This window comes from Monopterus albus, unplaced genomic scaffold (assembly GCF_001952655.1).
Source record: "Monopterus albus unplaced genomic scaffold, M_albus_1.0 scaffold5.1, whole genome shotgun sequence".
Lineage (NCBI taxonomy): Eukaryota > Metazoa > Chordata > Actinopteri > Synbranchiformes > Synbranchidae > Monopterus > Monopterus albus.
In genome coordinates, this window is record NW_018127885.1 from 3,711,545 (window position 1) to 3,729,975 (window position 18,431).

Genomic DNA, 18,431 nt, shown 5'->3' on the forward strand with positions numbered 1-18,431 from the left:
TGAAGCATTTCTTTATTCACATTCTGGCAGGTGTCTGCCTCATGTCTAAACTCTCTATTTATTTCTGCTACACCATTTATAGTACAGGGACGACAAAATGTGGAAGAGATATGTTTGTGTGACGTCTTTGCTGGAAAGGAGACGCATGAAGGAGGGTTATGTTTCAGTCAAGGTCAAACAACACAGAGATGAGGACATGTTGACTCCAGTGACTCACCTCCAGCCTGTTGACCAGTTTTTTCTTTATCGCATTCTGAGCTGCAGCATTAGTGGCGACACGGAGCCCCTCAGCTGCCTCTCTGAGCCTTTGCTGCTGGTCCTCGTTCTCGGGGTAGGCAGCCGCCCCCTGAGGGCACAGAAACATGACCACACATCCACGCACACACATACACATGTACACATAAACATACAGCACAGTATATACACTGTAAAAATAGCTATCAGACCACAGCGATAAAAGTTTAACAACTCTGGTTTTACACACTGTGCAATAAATGCAAGGAAGAAATTTAGCCCTGTCTGCTTTCTGACAGTTTCCAAGGAAACAGTCAGTGCCTGATTCCCACTTCCTCTTTGATAATGGCAGTGATGTGGTAATTAATGTGTCACAGATCAAAAACATCTAACGAGCCATAAGAAGTGTTTCACTTGCTTGGGTATTTCACACTGATAATATCCTGCTCAGTAGTGCCAGGGGCTAATTAAGAGCCACTGATGCTGCACCCTTTAATTTCAGATGAGAAATGATGTTGGTAGCTACTGAGGCGTATAGAGTAATGCCCAAATGTATATTCTGTTACATGAAAGTAATTCACTTTGGTTCAACTCTTAACACTGCATTCAATATAACATTAGAAATGAAACACAACAGTGGTGGTGGTGGGATCGCACTGTTTGTACTGGGTTAAAATCTGCATTCTGTGTTAATTTATAATGAGGAACCAATTAAAACGGAGAAAACTGAATGTTATAATAACTAAAAAACAATCAGATTAGATTATTATGTATTTTGGTAAATTACATTTATAGTTACGTACATATTTTAACATATAACCAATCATACTGCATTGCATTTTGAGAGTAAACCTGTTACACTCTTACCTTAGCAGCCTCCACCATGCGAGCTGTGGCATCAGCCAGGAGTTTGGCTGCAGCCAGCAGTTTCTTGGAGTTGTCAACATCAACTTCCGCCTCTGCATCTGATCTCATGGCATTAACCAAGTCGGAGGTGGCTTGAGCTAATACTCTGGCCTGACGCACCATCTCCCCTGTTCACACATACAGTCGTTGCATCAAGGCAGAGGCCCCTACAAACATGACTGTCAGCTAAGACAGCAGCACAAAGCCAAGCCAATTCAGTGTGTGCTGCAAAGCTGATTTGGTGTGGTTGTCCATTTACTGTAAAAACATTTGTTTTTCAAGTCAGCTGTGTGTTTGTTGTGCAGACTGGTGTAGATGTGTATCTGTTTTGACAAGTGGATCTTTTTAAAAGTGACGGTTAACGTTCAGAGTTGTCACCATCCTTTTAACCATCAGAAGCAAGGTAGTATGTGTTGTGACAAAGGTATTCTCAAAGTTGAAGCAGTCACAATGACCTCATTGAGCCTAATACCCCCAAATATCAGGGATCATTATTTCAGTAGAAATGGTATGACAACATTTCTGGAAATCTCGTCATAACCGCCAACCCTACTTCATCACTAAAACTGTTCTCATCTTGCAGTCACATTGTTATCACCTTCATGTACTCTTATACAGAAGGTTCCTAGTGAGTCATCCTCACTCACACAAATGAAAGCCTTAGGAATATATGTAACATCTCCCCACATACCTGCTATAAAAAGCTGTAGTTCCTAAACACCCACTTGCAGCTTGAAATAACTCACCCAGAGAAGTCTATGGAAGACAAGACGTGTACTGTAGGTGATTTGCAACCTACATCTAGTGACCTTGGGAATCAGCCAATACTGTATGTCTAGAATAAAATGTTTTCATGTTGATTTATAGAAAAAAAAAGTCTGTCTTTCAAAAATGCCCAGGTCATATGTTTCCTTTTAAGTTTCATAGTTTCCCTGAAGCTGATTGAGACCAGATGGTTTTGGACGACATGTTTTCTACAACCCCTTGAGAACCGGCTGGCTTTGGAAATTCTTCAGCTTCATTGCACTATAACAAATAGCCTGAGCTTTGAAAATGTTTCACTTAATACGGACATATGGACAACATAAGTCCCAGTGATGCAGTCAAAACATGATGGAACAAAACTAGAGAAAAAAAGGTATTTATTAGAGATCACCAAAGTTTTTATTTTTTTTACTGTTCATTGTTTGTTGTGAGTGAAGAGCTTTGGATAAACTGAGACATCAAAAAGCTTAAATTTATAGTATGTTTATCTGGACTTTACCCTCAACAACCTCTAGGGTTAAATACATCTCTTTCTACTCACCAGCATCACCCATAGAAGTAAAGATGTTCTCTGTCACGTTCATGATCGTGTCTGTGGCCTGGTCGTAACGTCCGATGGGTTCTCCGCAGCTGGCGTAGTGGCGGACATGCTGCAGTAGGTCGCTGAGGGCCTGGCTCACCACACCGGCCGCTGCCCCGACTTGCTTCAGCAGTTCGCCGTCGCTGCTGGCCGAGTGGCAGGCTTTGACACAGGTTTCTACAGAGCGGTCCACCAGCTTCCCAGCCTCAACAAGCTGCTCCTGGCACACTGGGGAGCTGATGGTTGGGCTCAGCACCTGCACCACGCATAGTTGTTGGCAGAAACTCAGACTATATGAACTGAAGACTACTTTGATATTACACAGAATATATTTACAGTTAATTCTTTTTTCATTTAACCAAGCAGCCTGTCTGTTGGTAAGTCCTCTACCTACTTGGCTACTGAGATGAAAGCGTTTTAGATCAGTACCTTGGTGCAGGCTACCAGCTGTGAGGTGGACAGGGCACACTGAGTGGCAGCTGCGATCACTCGGTTCTGCAGCATGGTGTCCTCGGCCACCTGGGCCACGCTCTTGGCCTTCAGGACTAACATAGCAGCTGCATTGGCCACTGCTTTGGCCAGATTCATCAGGGTGTCCTGCAACATATTAATCAATGTCCTTCACTGAGACGTAGCACAGCTGCACACATGTGACTGATGGCACCAGAAGAAGAAATGTTTTAATTCATTTTGTTCAGTTTTTACAGTGTGATGACTAATATACAAGGAACAACAGTTATGAAACAGTAAAAACGGTGATTATACATTTTATGATGGGAAGATTAAATGAAATCTATGCTATTAAATAAACCAACTGGATTGCAAACTACACTGATCTGCATGTAAGTGGAGAGTATTGGCTCAAGGTCCATAAGACCAAGAATGCAGATGATATGTGAGCCCCCTTCTCCAGGGATTAACTCTGCACTACAGTATCAAAACTGTGCACTGGAGGAAAAATGAGGCAGATAGTGAGAACCTTGTGTAAAGGACGTCTGGGAAACTGTACTCAATCGTTTTACTACTGAAAGCTCTTCTTCTGACACTTTCTTATAAAATCCACATGAAGTAACAGTCTAATAATAAAACCTGAGGTGATTACATAAGCGTGTATTGACATTTTAAAAGAGGGCTTGAGAATAAATGTGTGTCTTCCTGTTTGGCTGAGAGTATCATAGGAACAGTGTGTGGGTGGCGTCCAACCTGGAACTTCTCATCAGTCTCGCCCTCCCCCATGTGACGGAGTAGGTCCCCGCTGGCCTGCCCAATGCTTCCTGTCGCAGTCAGCACCGTTTGTCTGGGCTATATGAAGATGACATCACCACATTCATTACACTGGCCTGGCCTGTTCTCACACAAGCCTCCTGTATTATCTGAAACAGACTTCTGGATCAAAAATCAGCCCAGAAAGCCCCTCTGTAATGTTCAATGGGACACTGATAAAAAGAAAAGCTTGCATTTCAACACTGTATGTGGCTTTGTGGCAACTGGGATTACAGTGTGGAGGATGAAGCACAAGTCAGTAGAAAAACCAGTGGGCGTCTCACCTCAGCGGCTGCAGGCTCAACAGATCTGAGTAGATCTGACACAGCTCCTGCCAGCATCCTGGCAGCACTCATGAGCTTGTGTCCACTGCCCACCTCATCGTCCATTAATGCCGCTAACAGCTTGACACCCTTGGACATTTCCGTGAGATTGGAGGAGATGGTGGTGATGGCACAGCCCACTGCTGTATAGTCAGTTTCTGTGGGCTCACCTGTGGAGGATGGACGACCATCATTACAAACTCCACCTTTGCTTTTCATCTTAATCTACTGTGCTGCTGCCACATTGATTTGACTAATACACGGGGCAGCTCACATGTAACACACACATCAGTGTCAGTGTCATAATTAGTCTATTTGAAATGGTTCCACAGAGATAAGCCTGTTGTTGGAGCAAGAGGCCGTGGAGAAGAATAACTTTGTATTAGATGGTGGGGGAAAGTAAGTGCAACCAAACAGATGGCGAGGGAAGATTAAAACCCTGCAAAAGACTGGAAGGAACTTGACTGGCACTGTGCCAAACAACATGCAGCAGAGAGAGACACCAGCCAGTGAGTTGAGCATCAGGACAACGAGTTCAAGATTTATTTATTATTAGACATACTTAGTGGGAATAAAGGGAAATGCACCCTTATACAATCACCATCACTGTGTACTTGACAACAAAATGGAAAACATTTGTATTGATTCACACCCTGGAAATTCAATAATGCAAAGATAAACAATATTTTTTAATAACAGAGCAATTTCTTTTAGCGCTTCATCCAGTGCAGACTTTATAAAGCAGAATTCAGTTGCAGAAATTTAGGAAAACCTAAAGCGATGGCATGCTCCATTTTAGCTGTTTAGTATTCTTTGGGTACTCACCTGCAGTGAGATTGACCACAGATGCTGTTCCAGCTGTGATAGCATCAACCTGAGAGTGGATTTCATGTTTGGATTCATCCACTTTGTTCTGAACCCAAACTCTAGATGCCTTTCCGTGGAGGAGGAAAAAGAGAGCTATTAGTGGGTGATTTTCAGCTCATATAAACTTTCTTGTGCAGGATTAAAGGGCTGTACAACACATACAGCTTTGGAAACACATCCACTATATTTACAGGTGGTTTAATATCACAATTATATTTGAGAAATATGAGGCACTTTGATGAAATTTTTGCAAAACAAAAAGCCCACATTTATGATAGTCAGAATATTGGAACTCAAGAAGCTGCAATAAATGATGGAACATGGAGGGATACACTAGCTGCTCATGCTCTATTATCCTACAGTATTTTTCAGAACTGTACTTTAAGTGGAGAGAAGACTCACCAAGTCGTGGCCCAGTGGAGGCAGATTATCAACTTGTCCCAGGTCAGATTGAGCCCGCTGCACAGCCTGCATACTGCTGTTGATGGTCCCCATCAGGGCCTGCTGGGCCAGACTCTGACAACAACAACAAACAACAGAGACACATGGTAAGTAAATGTCTAAACAAAATACATGGCATATATTGTATGTGGGTGTGAAACTGTGAACCTCTCAGTCTTGCTATCTAATGTCTATGAACCGCAGGAGACAGACTGGCTGTTAGTGCGAGTATAAGGAACCTTTCACTTGTTAACTCATTCACAACCATATTCATGTTGTTCACTGCGATTCACTGTTGACAGTGGGGACCACAAGCAAAACATTCCATAAAAAAATGTGAGAATGGTGTACCTCAACACGGTGCTCTGATATTTAAAAAATTTGAGCACTGAGCATAACACGGCAGTGCTACATATCCTCTATACAAGTTTTTTGGCACACAGTATTATAACTGTACACACAGGGTATTTGGTATAGTTTGTCTGGAAAACCGCAACTGCTCTTACTCACCAGTGGTGGCATGTGTCCTCTGTGCATCTGCCCTGTGGTGATTTGCTGCTGGACAGAGGGCATAGTACCCACATTGAAGGTGTCGGGGCCGCCGATAGACCCAGACCGAATAATACCTGGAAGTGCCACTGAGCCGTGCTCCACACGGCCCACTCGATTGAACTGCTGCTGCAAAATTGTGGACCTGATACAGGAGGAAAAAAAAAAAAAAACAGGAAATGCATGATTAACATATTTTAATCTTGAAGTTTGTGCATGTAAATGTATATATTCAGCATATATGGACAGGGAGCATGGAGATGTGTGCAAATCTTTGATCTTTTAATGATGTGGATTACTGTGAATGTAGTGTAGAAGTCAAACTGTGCGAAACAGCATTAATAATTTTATTGAAATAGTGATTATCATCTAAACCTCTCTCCCTATGAAAACAGATTTCTTAGGATAACTGTCTTTATACAGTGACTGTGCTTTATGAAGTGATGGTGGAGGTGTTCTCAAGCTGACAATTTTTCTTTGTATTACTATTGAATGGATCTGTAAATTCTAAATTAATCCAGGTGATAGTTTAAGTGTTACTAATTTAGATGACAAACATTTAATTATAATTAAAACAATTAGCACATTAACAGCTGTTTCCATGATGAGTAGTCATCCTCAGAAAGAAAAAATTATACACAAAAATGTCTATTTTCCTGTCCAGCTCCACAAATGCTCTTGACTCCATTGGTTAATTATGGCTTGTTTTGAGAGGCAGCAATTATGTTTTTGTTCTGAGAACCACAACACGAGTCAGTTGGCCCATAAGCAGCAAGAATATGATGCCCCATTCTGCCAGAGAGTGGTTTTACCAAGAACCATGTGGATTTCCAGTGACAACAAATTTCCAAGCTCTGTGTGATACAGCCCTGGCCCGTCGGCATTACCTTACTTCCCATCAGTCACTTAGCTACATGGGAAAACCATGAGAGATAGCCACCAACTGGGAGATAAAATGACTGAATTAAAGAGCTTCCAATGAGATGCTATGTTAACCTGCACGGCATCTTAACTTCCAGCTGATGCAGCTTTCTTCTGTGAAATAAGATCATAATTTAGTGGCTTTACCCCGAGGCAAGTTTTGTGTTTTGAGGTTTGCAAAAACAAAAATTGTACAAAGAAGCACTTAAAAAATTTGCTTTTCAGAATATGAATAATAGTTTTAATGTAAAATCAAAGTGCTGTTTTTGTGTTTATTTCTAAAATTTTCTCTCTTGAGGACACTATGCTGGGAAGGCGTAAATGTAATTGCATGGACAATTAAACAGTGAATTTTAAATTCACCAAGAATAACTAGACTGTGTTCACTGAATCAGAATGGTCAGCATTCTCCTGTGCATAACAGTGTGTGGACAATACACTATTTACTTCTTAGGGGAAACCGATTCCTCCAGCATGGTGGATTCCTCCTCTCCCTCAAGGCCAAAACGATCCTTACTCTGCTTCTGTAGAAAGAAGAGCCACAGACGTCACAGTGAACAATGTAGGCTCAATGTATGGAGAACTGGATGCACAGTGAACTTTAAATTTTTACTTGCCTTTTTAAGAATGATGTCAATGTAACCAGCAATCAGTTGGGATATTTGCTCTCCCTCTGTAGTCTGGACAGAGTAGTAACTCTCCTGGTACTCTCCAAAATCCTTTGTAATGCAATGAAAACAACAGAGAATCAAGGCAAATCAAGTCACAGCATTTTGACATCTATACCTAATAAGAGCCATAAATAAAAGCACCTTACTAGAGCTGACATTCTGAATCAAACTGACTTGCTTCCTATTCTTCCAGAGCTGATTAAAAATAAACCTCACTTCAAAGCATTCTACAGAACCACAGGGTGAATATTTTAGTTTAAATCAATGTTGGCAAATAGACCTTAGAGTATTTTTATAATTTGCATAATCTATTAATCTTTAAATGGAGTACTTTTTCCACTATGAGACACATAGGCAATACTGTTGCCAGCAGCTGGTAGAGAAAATTGAAAAAGCTTTCAGATAAATAATACATTCAAATTCTGGACACTCTTCCCTGGGCATCTATTGTTAACTCAGATGAAATGGACGGCCAGCATGCTGAAAACAGTGTCTCAACATTTTTTTTTTGGAAACTGTTTATACTGCAAAAAGAAAACTGTGGACAAGGTTCACCATGTGATGCAGAGCTGTGTAAGTCAAACTGTGCATAGAATAACTGAATATTTGCATAGGATCAGGAGTGTTCGTCATCTCTCTCTCTCTCTGCAAGTAGTGCTGAAGACTTGATGCACACAGTCATACAGTACCAGGGTGAAGCTCTTCGGGGAGGCAGCCCATCTCTTGACTGTTGTCAGAGGCCACTCCTGCACTACATCCTTTGTCTTCTCATCCACCCGCATCACTGACTCTTTGGTTATCCCCAGCAGCCGCAGGACCAGCTTATTTTTACCCTTCATCTTTTCCTGTCAGACAGAAAAACATCAGACAACATTTATGTCAGTGCTAAGCACCTACAGACATGATTCATTCAAGGCACAAAAATTGTTGTGCTATTCTACCGGTGCCATGTCCACAGCTTGAAGCCCCAAATAAAATAGGAGAAGGGCAGCTGTGAAGTGACCCAGGAGAGTTCAGCCTGGTTTAACTGCTGCTTTATAGAGCAGAGTCTCTACTGGCTTTAGTCACTGTCAGCACACCAGCATGGTGCTTCCACCAGCTCGGACCAGCTCCAGCGGCTTCCACTCTCTGCCCGCTGAACATCTATTACATTTCATTTCAGAGCTCGAGCCTACACTTGGCTCCTCTCCAGGGGTGCGACACAAAAATGAGTGGTTTGTCAATACAGCGGAGTTCAAAATACATACGTTTTATGTGTCTGAGCTATTACTTTTTTGTTTGTTTTGTTCTTTTAAATCACTTGGTCAAAAGCTCTGAGAATGAAACAAAGGCCAATGCATAAAATGAGTTCAGGACTCTTAAACACAAGGACAGATAACATTATCCCCATGTTCCTGATATCTTCACACAAAGGTTTATTAAAAACTTCTATTGTTCGTAGTTATATTACTTGAATGCCATAATTATCAAGGCTGTGTTCAAGCAGGAAGTTTGATTTTGTAATCTGAAGTGGGCAGTTGAGGTAGTATTATTTTAAATAATTTAACCTTGATTAAAATCACAGTTGAAGGGGGAGATTTTATATTGTATGCACCTGCAAACAGGCTTATTTACTTGTCAGGGGCAGTAGTTTCATATCTGTGGCGTTTACAGCAATAGAGACCTTGCCGATCTACAACCTACAGTGATTAAAACTGACAGATGAGATTAGAAATGGAAGGTTACAATAAACTCTCAGATACACTTCAACTGAGCCAAGTCTCTTCTTTTGCCTCTCTAGCATCAAGAGTAGAGTGCACCCGGAGTGAATTATTTAAGAGTTTTGAAATTTCCATCACTACATCTCCTCACTGAACGCAGACAGTGCTTGTTCATGGAGATATACACACACACTCTTCCATTTACACACATTCTTTCTTGCACACAAAGACACTCTGAACCCTGCCGTCCGCTTTAACTACGTGGCCAAGCATTCCATTTATCGTCCATTAAGAACCCAGCAGACAACTGCACTCCTCCTCTTTGTCTCTCTTTGGCACAAGTTTGAAACCAATTGGCTTGATGTCAGAGAGCTTTTATAATACCCTGCTGCGACTTCATCCCATTCGCATACCACACTTCCATTCCACTTCTGTGTTTGCAAAAACCAGAACAGAACAAAACTGTAATTGTTATAAGTATTTCACAGCAGCGAGTGAACAGCCAGTGCATGGTCTTCTGCTCAGAAGATTCTGATTTGCTTTGATGATGGGGTTTTGGGTGTTTTCAACAGGCTTTCTTACCTGTTTGACAGCACAGTGCATATCGGAGCAGCTGTTTAATCACATCTGCCACTCATTAGTACACAAGCAGTATGTGCCTGTTTGCTACATGTTGCCCAGGAATCAGGTTTAGTGCTAGAGTTTAATCTTCATTGCTCTGGCCCTTGTTTGTATCAGTTATGGTAACTCTCTACTGCGAGTAGCTGCTGAGATCTGCAAAAGCAACAACACTACTACAGCAACGTTATATGAGGTAAGAAACAAAAGCAGCCAAACAATCACATTTATAAAAAAAACAAGTATTTAACCAGATTATGCACAGGATATCTGGATGTAAAACAAAAAGGGAGCGCCCCTGAAACAACAACAACCCCTCATTATTTGCACACATGGTGGGCCAAAACTGGACTAGCAAGTCAGTGTGTCAACTGTGATGGATGTTTACATCCTGCAGTTTGGTTTTAAGTTGGGCTCACCTGGGGGTTTGTTTACAACCTGTATGATCATCTGACTGCTTGTGTCTCTTAACTCTCCTGACTTCTCTATAGCGTTCTTGCTGTGTTTCAAGATTTCATGCAATGAACTTGCTGAGTACAATGTTACCATCACTATTAAAAAATGTGACCCAAACTATTAGAATATTATTAGATCCAAGGTGTTTCCTTAAATTAAAAAACCCAAATCTTTCCTGTTTGCAGAAATGCAAGTATACTCTTTTATGTTTATGAATTAAATTAATAAAACAAATCAATAAACACACGTTTTCTTCTTTTTTCACCAATTCACCTCTTTACTGCCATCAGTTAGCATGTTTTTTGTGCTTACCTTCACCAGGAAGAAGGACACTCCGTACGTCTGCAGGGACCTCGCGAGTTTCACATACTTCACTTTTGCTTCAATCTCTGTCATTTCTCCACAGTTTTTATGTTCCTAAACAAACAACTGCAGTTACAGCTCCACGTCCTTAGACTGATCATTGCATGCTTATGTCAGTATACTTGAACTGCTGCGATCTGCATGCTTTGTATTTTGCATACCTCAACAAAGGACAAATTACTATAATTCCTTTAAGCTTCTGTTTCAAACACATTTTTTAATGCCACAAAAGAGCAATATGATGTACATACTTGAAATATTTTCTTCTCCGACCCTCTCTGCTTGATGTACTCTTTAGGTAGGAACTCCTTCAGGCTATGAAGAAAAATGACATTTTTACATGGTTACTCTTTTGAGCTACAGGCGTTTCATTTTCTATTAACATACCTCTACATATGAGGTCATTCTTGCCCTACTGCCTGCATATCAGAAAACAGTTGTAACAGCTGACATCACCCCTGAGCTTTCCACTAGAGGAAATCACTGAAGTAACAGCCTGTACTGAAGCAAGAGATAACCACAGTATACTATATATGCAGCTGTGAATTCAACCTTTAAAGGCACAATACGTCATGCACAATTATTATAAATATTGCTATTAGTGAATCTTTTTGGTAAGAAAAGCTTACTCTAAGAATCCAGGCTTGTGCTTGTGCTCCACATGGGGTCCGAACTGGATCTGAGCCTGTATCCCTGCAAACTCGCAGGCTTTATCAAAGGAGACAGGGTGGGATCCATTCAATATATCATCCCTAGCCTTGAGGAGACATGGGGTGTGGGGGGTGGGGTGAGAATAAGTAGAATTGTAAGTCAGATGAAGAAACACACATCCAGGAAAAGGGTACAACTACAAAGGCATGAGAATGATCCCAAATTCACCCACAGAGCTCCATAACAAAGATTTCTTCATGTGCAGTTCCAACAGCTCCAACAATTTGTCATTACAGCCCATTACATGTTATTATAAAGGAAAATATCACCTAAATGCATGTATTTTACAGTATCCCAGAATACCCTTTAATATTCTGCTAAAAATCTAATGACTTGATGTTTCTCCCACTGAGCAAATAATTATTTGTTTGGTGCTCCTGTGACATCACCTATGTTTTAATGCATTTTCAGCCAGGTTGTCAAAATCACAGTATCTTCACCTGTTAGATGAAGGAAATGAAGAAGCCTTTGTTGACATCTTTCAAATGGTTGTCAATGTGTGCTGTTTTCTCCAGGGGGCAGTGAGCCTCTCTGCTCTCTCTCTCTCTCTCTCTCTCTCTCTCTCACTTTCTAGTATACTGCTGCAAAATTAATGGCTCCAGAAGCTGAGGCCTTGCTGACAGTGAGAAACTGCTCCATCAGTGCTTTTCCATTAGCATATCAGTGCACAGCGTGGCCTCGACTCATTCCTACGTCCCATTACATCAATGAAAAACTAAGCAGCAGCTTACTGCTGTAATGAGGACAACAATCCCCGCCACTCACAATCAAGTCCTTTCCCCAGTGCAATTCACAGTGGAGTATATAACCTCTTATTGAGCACAGAAGACTCTTGTAATTTAGTCTTCACATGTCATTCACTCATTACAGTGCTTTATTCTGAAGTATGATGCTAGGAATAGTGGGAAAACAAGGTGTGAATGTTTACATCTTAGTGAGTTTATCAGTGGGTCTCAATTATTCAGAAACGTTACTGCAAGGTTTACATAGGTTATAGCTATTGTAAGATGTAAACATCTTGTCTCAGTACTTTGTAGCCAAATAAATAATAAGATGATAATTGATGTAATTAAATAAAATTAAAATGAGAGTTTAACGCCAGCAGTGTGAAAACACCTGCTATTAGGTGTTGCTTTTATCTTCCATTACCGGTGATAAGATGAAAACACCAATATACAGCAGAGTGCTAAATGCAGTACAGCAGCCAGGCAGCCAAACACTTCAACTGCTGAATTAACTCAGTCAGTTTGAAGTTTGACACAAAGATCTAGCCCTAACACCGAACTTCCCAAACTGGTACTGTTAGAATCAAATAACCAGTTCTTTTAGGTTCCATGTAAATCTCATTACAGTAATACAAATGGCTATAGAGTTAGATTTGGCAGAAAAGGCAGAGCTTCTTGATGACTTTGGGATAATGAGGGGAGGTTATAATGGCCATACTGTATAGCTGTATGAATACGACTGGGTGATACGAGCTAGTTAACAGCGACACACCTGTGAATGAGCAGTGAAGGTGAAGGTACATGCGCTCTCTGAGTACTCTTGTTATATTTAGTTTGGATTTTCTATTAGGGGTTCCATTCAATGATAACCACACATTTTTTCTAAGCTTACAACTGACACTGAATTAATCATTGGTTGGGTCAGGTAAAATCAGCAAACCCCAGATTAGGCAGTCAATTAACAGGTACATATCTTGAGTCGGACACGAGTCAGCCAGATCATTCTACCATGTTTATCAACAGACAAGACAGTAAGGCCAGGCCCTGAATTTCTCACAGTAGACACAGCAAGCAATTGGTTCTAGGACATTTTAATAGAGCTGCGTCAGTGGAAGTGAAGCACAAGGCATCAGACGCTGTGACACATACAACACTAAGGTCAACCTGTCCACCATGGCCCAGCAGAGTGCACAGCCATGAAAATAAATGCTGACACAAGGATGAACTAAAGAAACTAAATGCACACAGTTTTCGATCAGACTGGTTCCTAACAAATCAGCGAGTAAAGGAATATTTATGAGCCCCCTGACCTATAACACCATTTTAATCTGAAATCCTAAATGTTCCTTGGTTGACAGAGCAGCACTAAAGACTGGATTTTACTGTAAATTTTGTGCTATTCTCCTTTTAGCACCGACATGTGCTATTTTGAAAGACAAGAGATTCTTCATTGCTGTCTTGTGGGCCTAAACTTTCAGCATTAACTAAAGTGAGCAAAGTAAAAGCACAACACCCAGAGGGATGTTATTGCTACAGTGGTTTATCCTGGTTTTAGCACAAATACATGACAGAAAGGGAGTGGCCGAGTAGTAAAGCAGATTAGTCTGTTACTGGCAGAGCTTCTATCACTGTATGTGTGTGTGGGTTGGTGGGGGGGCTGGAGTGATGGAAGCTTCAAATCAATCAAATCATAGCAGAGATGCACTGTCAAAGACATGCATGCAATCATTTCATCATCTACATAATCTGAATGTATTTATTCAATACAGCTGTGCATCTGAGAATTATAGGAATTGTGAATGTTGAATAATATTAAAGAGGAAACTGGAGGAAATAAAAAGCTGTGTGAAATAAGAGGAGAAAAAAAGAGAGTGGAAGGGATTAAAGATCATTCTCCTTGCTCTGTTTGGCCTTTTTAACACGGTGACAAATTAGAGCTGCTGCCATGTGAAGAGTGTCTGTGTAACAATCTAAATGTGTGCATGTGTGTGTGTGTGTGTGTGTGTGTGAGAGAGAGCGATGCATAGGGAAGGGCAACAGAGAGGCAAAAGGAGGTGGGGGCAGGGGGGCAGGGTTGTTATTGTGAAAGGAAATATGAGTCTGTATTGAGAGGAGAGCATGATATGCACTGTGCTGTAATGTGTGCCAGGGTAAGAGGGTGGGGATGTGTGTGATTGTGTCAGAATGAGTAGGAGCTGGAATGGAGAGAGGCAAACTGGAAGGGAAGGAAATGAAGGGTAAGAAAAATAAAGGCAAAAAAAAAACAGGAACAGACAGATAGGGCGAGGAGAGCAGCAGGAACAGACATGAAGGGTGGACAACTGCATGTCTTTTATGAACACACTGTGACTGTGTGTGTGTGAGTTCTCTAATAGGGGACTAATATGAATACAGGGACGTGTGCAGTGAACAAACCCTGACTAGTGCAGTACCAGACTCAGGTGAAAACTGGACAGACTAGCACTGACAAGCACACACATTCACAGATAAAGACAGAGTGAGGGAGTGCATCCCCTGTATCTGGCCATGTAAATGGTTAGGTTTGATTTAAGATACTGTATCTACTGTATGTCTCAAATTTCACCACTATAACAGAGGTGAATGGATTTTAGTTGGTGGCACAGCATAGTCAATATGAAACCTGCTTATGTGGGAGTCTAGAATGTGGAAGCCACCCCACCTCCACTATACGCAGCTCCTCAACCTGAGCAGGAGCTCCCTCTCCTCACAAACCCCAGTTTAACCCCTGCTCATGAACAGATACTACACTACAGATACACAGTAACCTCTAAAAATGAACCAAATCACCGGCTGGTCCACCAGGATAAACTCGTGCCGTGCAGTCAAGCAGTTGCTGTTACAGTTTCCACAGAGACCAAATATGTCAAACAGAATTTTGGGACAAAATGTCTAAAATGATGCACAAGAAAAACAAAATAATTCAATTTGAAAAGATTGTGTAAACATTGCAAATTTAAGAGCTGGTGTAAGCGCAGGAAAATGTAGCTGGAAACCCAGAACCCCCCTGTGAAAGAGTCCCTAGGTCTCAATGGAGCACATCCTGGTTAAATAAAGATTAGTGACAACAACAACAACAACAACATCTTAAGGAGATTAAATGAAACATGTTTCACCAGCTGAATGACTTATCTTTTTTAAAGAAACTAGATAAAATTTCCAAAATAATACTCATATTTTTTCAAGTCAAATATTAGAAACTAAATTCATCCCACTGAGTAGTCCAGTCATTCAATCAGCTGTATGAAGAGATACTGTAAATCTAATGCTAATAGCTACAGCTATGGAGAAGACTGTGCTTGTAATGGACAGCCAGAAAAAAGTAGAGTGCTGTGATGGTGGGAATCACAAAGGAACTTAAAGGTGCACTAATTAATATTTTCATATTAACAACAGATCATATAAGTAATGTGAAAAGGCTTTCTTGGTTTTCAAGAAGATTTAACACCCACCTCCACAGCATCACTCAGCTCTGGAGTGTTCATCAGTTGGACACAAAAGCACATCCAAATGTGCTGTATGCTAATGCTACTGCACATCTGCTGGATGTGTAACTACTTGATAAGGTGATAACATGCCAATGCTGTGTTTACAGCTTGTTCTGCTACACTAAGCAGCCAGACAAAATGCAGCTTTTAACATTTGGAACTGAAGCTTTGCCTTCACATGCACGGGTTCATACTGTTGTGCCACTGTATAGTATGAACAAAGAAACAAGTCAAACCTTTCTGAACCACATCTGAGTTAACCCCATTTCAGTCTGTCCAGATCTGGACAAAGGTTTGGTGCATGCTATGACATAGTTATCAAGTCTAATTACAGTCCTGTCTTGCCTCCTCTTTCATTTTCCGTGAAACATAAAAAACATCCCCAAAACCAACCATAAAGCTCATTTCATCCTCACCAGCCTTTTGTTTTTGTTTTGTCTTGAGTTTTTTTTTGGCTACGTAACAAGTTTACCTGAACATAGAGCAGGTTTAGCTGGACAGGGTCCCGTGAGTCCACATTCTGGTCTGAATAGAAGAACTTGCGTCTGAGCAGCAGAGTCTCACTTTCATCCACTCCCTGCTCTCTGAATGTCCTGCTGTGATCCAGCCAGTTCACTGCCAAATCAATACACACATGCACCGAAATGAATAAACATCCACTTTACAAACACGTTTGCTAAAGGAGGACACTGATGATAGGCAGTTAAAAATATCAGCCAGGCAGACAATCTTCCAAATGAGCCACGGGGAAGTGAAAATATTGACGGGGCACGGGGAAGCATCATCTGCATTATTTTCTGCTGAGACATAAGCTAGTTTTCAGCCAAAGTTGGGAGGGTGATTTATATATTTGCATGTTTCAAAATTTAATTGGCATCCTCTGGGGAAACGATAAGAGTGGTAATTTCATTAAACTTTGATATATCCTGTCAGGATGATGGTGACGAGTCAGATTCATCAACGTGAAAATATGAAACGGACACAATGCCATCAAGATATGAAAGACACTTCTGGAGGCTCTCGCAAGCGCACACTCACATTCATCATCTGTGTGGAGTTTGGCTTTGAGCTTTTCCATCTTCCTCTCATCTCGCAGCAGCAGCGTTCTGTCTTTCTTTAGCGTCCCCATTCCGTCCTCTTTCTTGTCCTCTGGCACTTCTTGAATGAGGGAGTATTCCTCATAGTTGGTGATTCCTGCAAAGGACACAAGTTAGCCAGAGGAATCTTAGAGGAGGAGATGCCTCAAATTAGCACAATAACTACTGTGATGATAGATAAAGCATCACTGCAGTTCTCTTGCAGTCTCTTTCTCTCTGCTCTGAAATAGAAGTGAAGGAAAGCTGGTACAGAGCCAACAAACTAAGTGGGAGCCGAGGAGGAGAAGAAGCCAAACATAAAGACCTACTCCAAACAAACATTTTCCAATAAAGCTATCTGCCAGACACACATCCCCCTCCTCCTCACTCAGATGAGCTTGATAGCAGCCCATTTTAATTGAAATATACAGCTTGGAGAACTTCTGTGACAAACCAAGGATGAAGTGATCTGGGCCTTTAGGAAGAGCACGTCATCATTTATTAGAAACAACCTTGTTTGGGCTTAATAAATCATGCCCATAATGCTCTAAATAAAAAGTGATTATGGCTTAATCAAGTGTCCATGAATGCTCCAAAGTACTTAACAAATCCTTCATTTTAACTACAAATTTAACAGCACATAATAACACAGTAATACAAAGAAATTCAATATGAAGTCAGGTGGTAAGTCTTAGACTAAAAATAAAATAGAGGATGAATAATTAAAGCCGTGCACAATGACTTGACAAGATGTATATCGGCCGTGCTAGGAGACTATCAATTACCTATTCTACTGCATATGGTGACAAGCAGCTCCCCAACTGTTTTTGAGTCATCCACCATGATGGTTTTAACTGCACCATCCAGCATTTTGATCTTTTGAGGCCTTTGTTTCTTCTTATACTCCAATATGTCCTGAGAAAACAGGAGAGGAAGTACACAGACATCCACAGGCCAGCTGAAAATGCAAATCACTTTAAAAGCTTCTCCCAGACCATGTGACTTAATCTTACTCCGTTTCGCAGCATGTAGTAATCCAGGGTTCTTCCAGATTCGAGCCAGATTCCTTTCCTGGGATCATCATCAGACAAGAATAGGCCATAATCTGAGGCTGAAACACAAAGTAAAACAGGGTATTCAAATGAAGATGCCTATAGATTTCCATTATGTAAATTTTATTCACATATTCTGAGTCATCCACCAACCTTGTCCTGTCTGAGCTTCTGGAACTCTCTCTCTGATGATTCTGCAAGCATCATACACAGGAGTGGACGGCTCAAACTGCATCGTCTTTACCACATTGCACTGGCGTACACAGATCTTTAGCGACAAGGCCACCATCTTGGTGCGTACTGCAATGGCCTCCCCAACCTATACACCTAAGCAACACAAAAGCGGAAGCATTGCGTAAGGTTCAGACTGTGTACTGCTGGCTCATATCCCAAATAGATGATCTGTGTCACGGCTGGTATCAACAAGCCATTATTAAAATGTCCTCTCATAAAACAATCATGCTTTAAAGTGTGACAAGGAAGTCTCAGTAGCAGAATATAACACCACAAGACACAGAACTAATCATCACAATTATCTCCTTGGGGATAGTTTTACCTGTGAAACAGAATGTGTGTTATGCCCTTCCCCTGCCTCAGCAGCTCCTGCTGTTCTGATATTAAAGGGTTATGTGTGTGCAGAGCTTCTGCTTGATTGCAGTGTGTGTAGAATTAGCTGAACCAAGGCAACCGACATAACCTTTCAG

General features: G+C 41.2%; 1 protein-coding gene across 1 annotated transcript in view; it reads right to left on the bottom strand.

The window, feature by feature from the left end:
- LOC109966589 (talin-2-like) overlaps positions 1-18,431 on the bottom strand; it is a 60,928-nt gene that overhangs the window by 15,477 nt on the left and 27,020 nt on the right. Inside the window, exons 3-23 of the mRNA XM_020611529.1 lie at positions 18,284-18,424; positions 17,881-18,054; positions 17,689-17,786; positions 17,461-17,590; positions 16,638-16,793; positions 16,072-16,214; positions 11,287-11,414; positions 10,909-10,972; positions 10,607-10,711; positions 8,210-8,365; positions 7,467-7,568; positions 7,297-7,373; positions 5,890-6,073; positions 5,341-5,454; positions 4,897-5,005; positions 4,033-4,241; positions 3,689-3,787; positions 2,915-3,082; positions 2,447-2,741; positions 1,102-1,268; positions 218-346 (exon numbers count right to left, since the gene is read on the bottom strand). Of these exons, the coding sequence (XP_020467185.1) occupies positions 218-346; positions 1,102-1,268; positions 2,447-2,741; positions 2,915-3,082; positions 3,689-3,787; positions 4,033-4,241; positions 4,897-5,005; positions 5,341-5,454; positions 5,890-6,073; positions 7,297-7,373; positions 7,467-7,568; positions 8,210-8,365; positions 10,607-10,711; positions 10,909-10,972; positions 11,287-11,414; positions 16,072-16,214; positions 16,638-16,793; positions 17,461-17,590; positions 17,689-17,786; positions 17,881-18,016 (2,769 nt within the window). The 5' untranslated portion in view covers positions 18,017-18,054; positions 18,284-18,424. The remainder of the gene's footprint in view (positions 1-217; positions 347-1,101; positions 1,269-2,446; positions 2,742-2,914; positions 3,083-3,688; positions 3,788-4,032; positions 4,242-4,896; positions 5,006-5,340; positions 5,455-5,889; positions 6,074-7,296; positions 7,374-7,466; positions 7,569-8,209; positions 8,366-10,606; positions 10,712-10,908; positions 10,973-11,286; positions 11,415-16,071; positions 16,215-16,637; positions 16,794-17,460; positions 17,591-17,688; positions 17,787-17,880; positions 18,055-18,283; positions 18,425-18,431) is intronic.